The sequence below is a fragment of the Lagopus leucura genome, unplaced genomic scaffold, assembly GCF_019238085.1.
Source record: "Lagopus leucura isolate 7727_CA_CO unplaced genomic scaffold, USGS_WTPT01 45412-0_obj-0_obj, whole genome shotgun sequence".
Lineage (NCBI taxonomy): Eukaryota > Metazoa > Chordata > Aves > Galliformes > Phasianidae > Lagopus > Lagopus leucura.
Genome location: NW_024963020.1, coordinates 5,690 through 16,320, shown reverse-complemented (window position 1 = coordinate 16,320; position 10,631 = coordinate 5,690). Strand labels below are relative to the sequence as shown.

At 44.9% G+C, this 10,631-nt stretch overlaps 1 protein-coding gene across 1 annotated transcript; it reads right to left on the bottom strand.

The window, feature by feature from the left end:
- Positions 1 to 4: 4 nt before the first annotated feature.
- On the bottom strand, positions 5 to 10,287 carry LOC122190935 (cytokine receptor common subunit beta-like; the record flags this gene model as incomplete). Its single annotated transcript, XM_042891082.1, has 14 exons — positions 10,061 to 10,287; positions 9,095 to 9,241; positions 8,408 to 8,537; positions 6,417 to 6,601; positions 6,070 to 6,215; positions 5,436 to 5,601; positions 4,816 to 4,945; positions 4,550 to 4,710; positions 3,960 to 4,105; positions 3,685 to 3,856; positions 2,927 to 3,017; positions 2,582 to 2,651; positions 913 to 1,016; positions 5 to 632 (listed from the first exon to the last, which is right to left on the bottom strand). Coding segments are annotated over exons 2-14 (2,199 nt in total), but the record flags the coding sequence as incomplete, so codon positions are not given.
- Positions 10,288 to 10,631: the final 344 nt, after the last annotated feature.

Below are 10,631 nucleotides of genomic sequence, written 5' to 3'. Positions count from 1 at the left end.
GCTGGGGCTCCTGTGTATCACAGGGTTTCCCCCCAGCAGGGGCAAGTGGCAGGTGTGTGGTGCCGCTGGCTGATGGCAGTGACAGGCTGTCTGTGGTGATGTACTCCAAGGGACACTGCTGAAGGAATGCCGGACAGCCAGGAGCCTCTGGACATTTCTGCTCTTCTGTTCTCACGTCTGTGCTTTTCCCACAGGTGGAGGGAAGTGGTGAAACTTCCTTCTTGTTGAGGTACTGCATCGCTTCCTTCTGCTCTGGGAGCAGGAAGGGCTGCAGAGGACCTGCTCCCGGCTGCTCCTGCCTCTGTGCAGCCTGGGGGCTGGCTTTGTCTGGAAGGGTCACGTACTGCAGGGACGCTGCTTTCTCCTGTTTTCCCATTGGATTCAAGCTCACCTCCAGGGTCTGATGCATCTCAGGCTGAGAAGACCTCGCTGGGCTGTACAAGTATGGGCCGTTGAAAGCAAAGCAAGTGATTGCTGTCTGGGAAGTTATACTTGTGTCAGCACAGTTTGTCCTTGGGCAGACAACCGGGGCATTTAAAGCATGGTATGGGTTCTGTAGGTCCAATGCAGGAGAAGAAACCTCTGTCCTTTCAGTCTGCACTTCAGGGGACTCCGCCAAAATCTTCGTCGGCCTGAAGGAGGGACAGTTAAAATTGCTCATGAGGTATGTATTTGTGGTATACACAAAGCAGAAACACAAGCTTAGTAGAAAGCTGAAGTAGCTATGCATATGGTCAGAATGATCTGTACAGCTGAGCAAGTTACATCAGAGCGCACAGAATTGTATCCCAAGCTCAAAAGTTACTGCCATGGGCTTTTTGGTGGCAGAACGTTTGGCTATGGCTTCCCATGAGTTAGGGAGCTCTATGAGCATGTCATTCACAGTGTGACTACAATGTTCTCTTCATTCACCTGTCCACAGCTTGAAGGAAGCTAGGCTGATCCATGTTCTCCACAAGGCTGCATTTGTTGAAGTCCAGCTGGCTGCTTGCATGCCTGTTTCCTAGGGCAACTTTCTGGAAAAGAAAAGAAAGTTGAGCAGACATGAGAAGTGTATTACCAGCAATAGGATCAAGACCCACACGTTACTTATGGAGAAGGAAAACAAGTAGCTTAAAGCATGTGGTAATATGCTCTTGTAAAGTTGGGTTCAATTTCAGTGAAAGAAGTAGTTGTTTTCTCCAGGCAATGTTTCGTCTATAAAGATTGAAAGCCTATTATCTATATGAGGTGGACAGAGAAACAGAATTATTGAGATGTTTACAAAACAAGGGATAAGATGATTCAGTGCAAGGATGGGAACTTTCAAAACCATTAAATTAAGGCATTGAATGCTTGTGGATGGGGAAGCGGGTTATCACATTGCAAAGGTCGTGGAGAAGATCATCTTGAGTGCAATCACACGGCACATGCAAGACAACTAGATGGCCATGCCATCATGGGTTCATGAAAGGCAGGTCTTCATCTCCTTCTGCAACAGGTGACCAATGCAGTGGATGAGCGAAAGGCTGTGGGTGTATTGTCTAGCCTTTAGTAAAGCCTTTGACTCTGTCTCTCACAATATTTTCCTGGAGAAGCTGGCAATGCACAGCTTACATAGATACACTCATTGCTGGGTAAAAAAGACTGGCTGATGGAGCTAGGCCCAAAGAGTAGTGGTGAATGGAGTTAAATGCAGATGATGCATTCTCCAAGGGTCTGTATTGGGCTGGCCCTGTTTAATATTGTTATTGACAGTCTGGACAAGGGGATTAAGTGCCCCATCAGTAAATTTGTGAATGAGACCACACTGTGAGGAAGTGTTGATCTGCCTGAGGACAGAAAAGCTCTACAGAGGGATCTGGGAAGGCTGGATTGATGAGCTGAGGCCAATTGTATGAACCATATCCTGGCACTCACTCACTCACACACAAATGAACATATGTGAGTGTCCATTTGCCTCACACAAAGGTCATGTAACAACTTTAACTATTGTATTGCCAGGTAATTAAGATAAAGTCAACTGTTGCATAAAAACATGCTTGGGAGTGCAGTGGGAGTAGAGTGGGAACACTGTAGAATTAGAAGTTCTTCTCTTGCAAGTCTGAAGTGTTTTACCACAAAATTCAGGGATGCCTATTCCACTCATTCCTTTTCCACTTTTGGAGGAAAGAGGGAGGGAGAGATACTTCATTGAATAAAAGCTATCTAAACATATTCCTCTCATTCCAAGACAGAAATGGTGACAGAAAGGCATGTAGTAATGTTTATTACAGAAAATCTAACCTCTCAAAATAAAAGTGTCTTAATCAGAACTATGATCGCACTGTAAAACCTTCGGAATAGTTACTATCTGGAGACAAAGAAAAGCAACAGATATTGAAGTTTCCAATGACGCTGGATTGACTCAGTTGGCTAAATTCTTAAAGTACTGCAAATTTCCTACTTTTCATATGAACTGAAATTCTCCTGGCAATAAGGAACAGACTAATTGAAGTGTATGTTCCTTGTAGATTAGGTGACAAAGAGGAGCTCTTGGAATTATTGGGATTTACAAACAAGAAAGAAATAATGAACCTTCAAAGATACAGATGCCTCTTACCTTCAAGTAGCTCTGGATCAGCAGACTCTTGCTCGGGTTTGGAATCTTTTCCTCCCACAGCTTCTTCTGCCTGCAGCAACACAGAGTTTTCAAGGTTCGTGTCTCAGTGTGGCAAGAAGAAGAGACTGCACCTCATGCACCATGCTGCTCTGCGTGGCCCCGCCATTGCCTGGGAGGCCAGCAGCAAACTCGCACCAGTGTCCAGCCATGCACAAGGCTGACACTGCACACCAAGGCTTCTCTTTGCATAGACCACTCTCATAGCAGACAAGCAGTGCCTCACCCTTTATCCACTCCCCCATGGCGAGCACACAGCTAAATTGCCTTCTAAGGGCACAAACTTACCTGAGTAAATACTTAAAGCTGCAATAAGCAACAGCGAGCAAAGTGATGATGAGAACTGGCAGCATCAATGGGAGAACCACTGGTGAAAGAACTGAAAGAGAGAAAGAAGAAATGGGGAGTCAACATCTGAGGCCCCCCTTCCCATAAGAAGTTCTGCATTCAGGTGATTCTTCATGAAAGCATATCTGGGAAGTAGAAGAGAACAAATGTGTCCTGAATACCTTATTGATGACCAAAGGAAGTCATCTTTTCCCTCACTGATTCTTTTTCTAGTCTTTACTGACTTCACTGGGAAAATAATTTATCCCAACAAAAGCCTGGTTAGGTAGCAGAATTCACGGTGAACGTTAGAGGTCTACAGAGGTCTTAGGTTGCCTGACTTTGTACAGTCCTGGAGAGATGGGAATCTCAGAGATTCTCCTGAGCTCCCTCTGCCTCCCTCTACCTCAGGAAACAGCAGTGGTCTTTGGCTAGGATCTTTTCTTGATTCTCCATGTGGAAAGCTTTACAGCTAGCTGTATTAGCCTGGGGAAGCAGGAAAGATGCTTACGAGCTGCATCCTGCTCACTGCCTTTGTTAGCGTTCCTGCTGCACTGAAAGGGTGCAAGCAGAACAGTGACCACTTTCAGCAGCTCCACCACAGTTACATGGCTGGATCTGCCTGCAACGTTCATCACAAGAATGCAGGTGTTTCTCTACAGGAATTTCATCCACGAACCGTACAAAAACCTGACAAATACTGCCCAGGTGAAAAGTACCATTCTCAGTTTCCCAGGTGAACTCCTCACTCCATTCACTCCAGTAGCCCCGATAATCCTGATTATTCACCATTGCACGCATTCTTCCCCTGTATGTGGTAGACGCTGACAACATCTGATCAGTGAAGATGAAGGGAGGTTCATCATTGGTAATTTTTATGGTCTTCAAGGTCTGGGGAGAGGAAAGAAGCACAAATGAAAGAGGTGAGAGGAACTGTCATCCCCAGTCGCAAAGCAAAGAGAAACCCAGGACTCCTGCACTTGCTGTCACTCACTTTGTCATATTGGTTGTGCTTCCAGAACTGGACTTCGTACTGCAGTTTTATGGAATCATACGGTAAAGTGTGTTTTTTCCACCTCAGTTTATACTCCTGGTTTCTCATCAGTTCCACAGACACATTTGCAGGTGGCAGCACCTTAACTAGAACACAGAGAATATCCCAGAGTACATATCAACAAGCACACCCAGCATATCCATTCACCATCTTCTGTAATCATCCACCACATCTCTTAAGATCTGCAGTTTCAAAGTGATCTCTTCTACCTTTGCAAGAACCTCTCCCGAGCTCCTGTCTGTGAAAACATCACCAATACTTCCAGATGCTTACAGGCACAGGCGCTCCACACACCTCACGCAGCACATCAGCCCTATCTCATGCTGTGCTCCAGGGATCACTTCACAAACCCCCAGGAGCTCCACTGGGTCTGACCCACAACATCAACCACGTGCTTCCCTTACCAAGTCAGATCTCTTCTTCCTCCCAAACACCTTTCCTCACTCCCACTGCTCTCATCACGTCTTGCCCACACAGGCACTGTTCCAAAAAAACTCCCAGGAGAGCCAAGACTCTCCAAAGCAACTCACTGTTCTTGTAGGCTTCTATCAGTTTCGCCTCCGTCTTGGTCCGCACAGACACTTGGTACTGGCTCTGACTGTTGATGTTGCTAACAGGGATTCCACAGCTCTGCACCACGTATGGGACATGGGGCAAAGCCTTCTCATACACAGGAGAGCACTCCTCTTCCCTGAGGGAGAAAAGAAGGTGGTGCTGAGATCAGCAGGAATGGCACAGAGCAGCAGCCCAGCAGGACGGGCAGAGGTAAGTATGCTGCCACTGGCAGATCACGTACGCTGATGCTGGAGTGGCCCTGAAGAACAAGCCAAAGATGACAGAGCTGGCAATCACTTCCTTCACTTCCCAGCTGCACTTCAGATACGCACCATTGAAGAGGCAACGAAGGTTCCTGGGATGAATGTCACCTACAGAGAAGATCACAGCATGCTAAGAGGCAGGAAAAGTCCAGTCACAGCCTTTGTCTTGCATGAGCAGATACCATACAATGGGGTGGAACACAAAGCACACTGAAAGGGGCAAGATAGGCTCTTGCTCCTGCTCGCATTTCAAACTTCTCCATGTCCTTCTAGGACATAGCGATCCTTCCAAGTGGAAGCAAGACCAGCACTACAGTGGAAGACAGTAAGCGGACTTCTTAATGAGCTACATCCCAAGTCACAATCCGGACCCATGAAAGGCTCCAGACCTCCTGCAGGGGGCACAGCCCCCAGCCATTTCATTATTGCTTGGAGTATCCCAGTGAAACAAGCGTTGAGGCTCCCTGAGAGAAAGCCATGATAGGTGGGGCTTCCTTGCCACTTTTGGCTTTGGAAGGGACCCACAAGGACCACTGCCTTGTCCTGGTTTCTCGGCCTGTCCTCCTACCCTTGCACAGCCCTACTCCATCCCCTTTACCTTCGGGGGTCTCCCAGGACACATCTGTGCTCCACTCGCTGTATTGCCCGGAGAAACCTTTGCCCTGCTCCGGTCTGGCTCGCACACGGGCGATGTATCTGCTCCCTGGGATGAGGTGGCTGAGATGGCAATGAGTGATGTTGGAGAGCAGGCGTGAAGCAGCCTTCTGTCAGCAGGGGAAAGGAGGGAGAACAGGAATCAGTGGTGAGGGGTGGAGGGAAGACAGAGAAGGAGCACAGATGCATCCCAAGCTGTCTCGTACGCGTGAAACATTTCCAAGGTGTTTTGCCTTTCTCCCCCATGAGCCCACAGGCTGCTCTTCAAACGTGCTTTCAATTCATGATGGAGGGATGCAGGGTTAAATAAATTCCAACTCAAAACCCAATTGCACTGCTTTTTCGCAGTGAAGAATTGATTTTTGCATTCAAGTTAGGACAAGTGGTATTTCACCAGGAAAGTCACTTGCAGGTAGAAACAAAGTCTCTTCCACATGACCTAAATCAGCATTTATTGCAACTCTTCATAGTATCTGAGAACAGAAAGGCTGCTCATTTGCATGGCACTGACCATAAGCTCTCAACAAGCCACAAGACTGCAGCCAGGGCCAGGTCAGGCCAGCTCTTCCTGCTCTTACCTCCCAGGACTCCCAGTCCCGCTTGTAAGCAACTTCATACTCCAATGCACTGCCCAGCCCTTGGCTTCCATCAGGTGCTGTCCAGGTCAGCAAGAAGTCCCCTGAACTTTCTCGCACTGAGAGGTTCTGAGGGGGAAGGGGCTGAACTGGAAGATGAAGGTACAACACATGAGATGCAATCAGAGGAGAGAAACATGAAGAGGGGAACAAAACATGCAGTTAAGCTTCCTCAAATTCACAATATCTTATCAGTTCCAGCAGTAGGAAGCTGCTTGCTGTGTGTCCCTCCAACGTCCACCTGTTCTCCCAAAAGCATTTGAAAGTTTGCCTTGGAATTTATTCCTTACCATTTTGGAAAAGATGAACTTGTAGTTGTGCTTCAAGATTCTGCTTGGGTTTGAAGCTGTAATAGTCTTCCACTCCAATTCCAAAATATTCTACTGTTTTCCAACAAATCCAATGGCTGTAGGGGTCTGAAGCCTCAGGTAAGTCTTCTTCCAGCTGCTTTTGACAATGCATTTCCTCACTGTCACTGTGTGAATAGAAAAAGTGTCTATAAAGGTCACATCTGGTCCTATATAGTTCAGGCAAAACTAAATGTCAGCAGATAATTCCAATCCCATCATGATTATCTAATTTATGTGGGAAGTTATATCCTCATTATCACTGATATCCCCATTTTGCACCAATTACCATTACTAACATTTTTATCACCATTAATCTTTTATCAAATGCGTTTTCATTTCAAAGTACGCAACATAATATTCTGTTCTCATGTCAGTCTAGTTTTGTTGGCCTCCAGTCTAAGCCTTGATAATCTCACAATTCTATGTGAGAAGTAGTTTGATGAAAAAGAACATCAGAGAAATGCATTGTTTACTTTGAGTGAAAGGCAAGGAAGTTTCTGACGATCCTGAGCTTCTTGAAGGAATTCCCTTGGCAGTCCCAGAAAGACACTTAAGCGTTTTTTTAATTCAGCCAAAATGTACTTCTCAAGCCTTAGCAGTTCTGTTCTGTCAAGAGACCTGATGTATTCATTAACTTCCTCCAGAATGCTAGGCATCACTTTAGATGGCCTTCCTCCAGGCCAAAAAGCATCATCAAGATTAAAAACAATATATTATGGTAGTCAGAAGTAGACAAGCTTTCTGTGCTTGCACAGGTCTGAGTTGCTGTAGAGATGCAGTTCTCCTTTTTGTACCCTCTGAACTTCTCCATGAGCCTATGAATTCATGCCCGTAGTTCCTGTTCAGATAAAGCCGTGGCGATTGGAGCTCAGCTACTGTCCTTCAGGACAGCATGAGGTCTCCGAGCCAACCATACGTCAGCAGGCATTGTTCAGCAGCACTGATAACTGCCAAAGTTGGGTACTAGTGAGGAAGCCAGGCATATTTCTGAAGAAAGGGAGGGACTGACCGGTCATGATTCCTGTATCAGCCACTGAAAACCCTCCATCATAAAACAATGTTCCAGAGCAGACTCCCAACAGCAGAGCAATTTTCTTTCATCTTTTCCTTCCTTCTCTTTTTTTTTTTTTCCAGAATAATTGCCCTCAAGGTCCTTTTCCAAAGACCTTCAGCTCATTTCACCTGCTTTTAGGTGTACCAATTCTCTCTTACCTACAATAAAATCAAGTGTTACCTCTTCTCCCTTTCCTTTCTGTATCCCAAGATGCTAATACATTTTCTTCTCAGCTTTCCATCTTTAACTTCCTCTCTTCCTTGACTGTTCCTCCCTGTTCGGCCTTTCTTATCCTCACAGCTGATCAAGTCTGCTGATGCTGTTCCCTTTTCATAAGGAAACAGATGCAGCATAGAGATACTCTCATAAACAGACTGGTATCTCTGGGAGGAAGATTGATAGCACAGATGATCTTACCCATACCCACACTTTCACAAGCATAGCCTATTCAGGGTCTTCAGAAGTGAACAAAGCCATACGCTCAGTGTTGACCCTAAACAGGCAAAATAACTGGGGAAACGTCTCTGTCTGGTAGGTTTATGAAGCGCTCCTGAGCCCGCTCTTCTTCTCAATCTATCTTCTCTACCTTGTTGGACAGCCACCCGCGTGCCCCTTCTTATATCCTATCCAGGATTCTGCTACAAACTTAGGGGTAAATTATTGAAACTAGGATCAAATTAACTCCACTGGCACATGATTAGAAGTCCTCCCTTCCCCTTTTTAGGACAGGCATCAGAAGCAAGCGCGACTTTGACTGTAACCCAAGAACAGCTGTCACTTTCTGAAAACCCGACTGCCGGCCCAGAGATTCCAAAAGAGTGTTGTGGCCAAACACTCTTTGGATGTTTTTCCTGCACAGTTCATTTCAGGTACTTACTTTTTAATAACATTCCTTTGGTACAGAGTCAAACCAAGGAGGGCATGAGCCTCGGATTGTTCCTTCCATGTGCACGTCACGAGTGAGCTGTAGTCATTGTGGCACCTCAAGCTCTCCATCGGAACGCTTTCTGAAATGGATGCCAGCCAAAATAAAGATGCACTGCTTACAAATGGAAATAGTGAGAGCTAGCAGGAAGGACAGTGATTCTGCCGTCAGAATGGGAAAGGCATCAAGAACAACACTCTTCTGATGGCACCAAATAATGACCCTTGGTGAAAATATGTTTGAAGTTGTGTTCCTTCCCCACATCTCCACAGTACCAAAGAGTCAAGCCAAGGTACAACAATGGTGAAGCGAGCCTGCAAGACATGTTTCTGGCCAAAGTATCACTTCCCGGCGGAGACAGCTTTCTGGGCATAGTGAATATCACAGTTAGTGAGGATGTGCTGATTATTTCATCTTTGTAGGACTTCTTTGCAACAGATTTCCACACTCTCACCTATTTGTCTGCACCTGCACCTGCACCTGCCGCAAACTGACTGCTTTTGTTCAGAATGCTTGTTGTCCTACAGCAGAGAGGATGGGAGCAAAAGAAAGTAGAAAATGGGGAAGAGTGAGTCAGGTACAAAAAAGAGAGGAAAAAGGCAGGAGTCAAATAAAAGAAATTATAAATCTGAAACTCACCATTAATGGCTTGGTCACTGAAGACCAATGACAGATTTAGCAAAAAGATGCAAAACCCTTTCATCTTCATACTGTCCTTTGAACACACATTTTTATTAAAAAAAATGTTCTCATTGCCCACTCTTCTTTTGTCTTATTCTGGAGCTTCTTGTTTTCATTTCATGAAAAGAGAAGTAAAACTCAGTTAGGGAACCTTAGGCATTTTGCTGTCTTGAAGTGATATTTGGAAAGAACTCCCTAATTTGCTGTGATAAAATTCAGACAGAACATCTACAGATCCTTTAATGATGGGCAGAAACCTGTTCTTATTGTGTGAACCTGCAACATGCGCAAGGACTATAGAGTAAATGTGCCCATCCAAGGAAGTGCACAGATTCTTTCAGCTCTTGAGAAGAAACATGCATATTCTGTGAATAAATTTATCCTTCAAATTCATTCGTCCTTCTGCTCTTTCTAGTCTTCCTACTCTTCCTTCTGTTTTGTTATTTTCCTTAAAAATATATTCCACAACCGCATACCTCCAGAATACGTGATTGAATTTCCATATTCATTCATTTTCAGGTTTCTCTTGAATACGGTACTCCCCAGACAAGTTGCAAATTTTAGCAACAATTTCAAATAAATTATTTCTCCTCTTTGCGAAAGACCATGGCCCACATTCTTTGGTACTAGAATACTAGCTCTTCTGGCCATCTCTCACTGCTCTCTCCAAACTATGATAAACTTACAGAGCTGCAACCCCTGTACTCAGTGAACTCTAGCTCTTTTCTACTGTAGAGGAACATGGAGAGATCTCCTTTTAAATCTCTGTTGACTTTCAGATTCCTGAATGCTGCTTATTGACACCAGAAACAGCGGTATGAGCCCTCGCATAATCATTGCAAAGCTTTCCCTTAAGAGCTCTCAAGACTTTCCAGGATAGAAGACTGCTATTTTGCCTTCCCCAGAAAGAAGCAGTTCCCTTACCTGCATCCAGAGTTGTCTGTGAGGCAGATGATAAAACCTGATGGATGACCCTCACTGTTCAGCTTCCCCAGCAGTATGAGAATCTTCTGATGCAGCAACCAGCTGCTTCCCTACAAAGGAATCTATACAATATTTTTGTACCTTCCATACATTCAAATGTCGGTTTTGAAGAAGCAGACCACACCCTTCCAACGAAAATAGATGCTTGTGCAGTTGCACAGTCACGTTCCTCCTGTTTTAAGCTCCCAAGCACTTACTTCGTGCGGACTGTTTAAGTGGGAAATATGGGGAAGGAAGTATGTCACTGCTAATCTGTCTGTTAAGAATTATCTTTTCTTGGGATTAGTGTACTTATGAAGAAAAAAGAGGCTGAAAAAGGATCAACTGCAGTAAATGTATGAAAGTATAGGAAGGAATTATTTCTACTCAAGTATTGTTTCTTGCTTTATTGTAGTCTTAAAAAGCTCCAAGAGTGGGATCGTTTTTCACTTTGTGCTTGTATGTTTATATGTAATTTGAAACTAGAGAGACTACCTTTATCACTGCAATCCTTTAATTTGAGCAATATTTT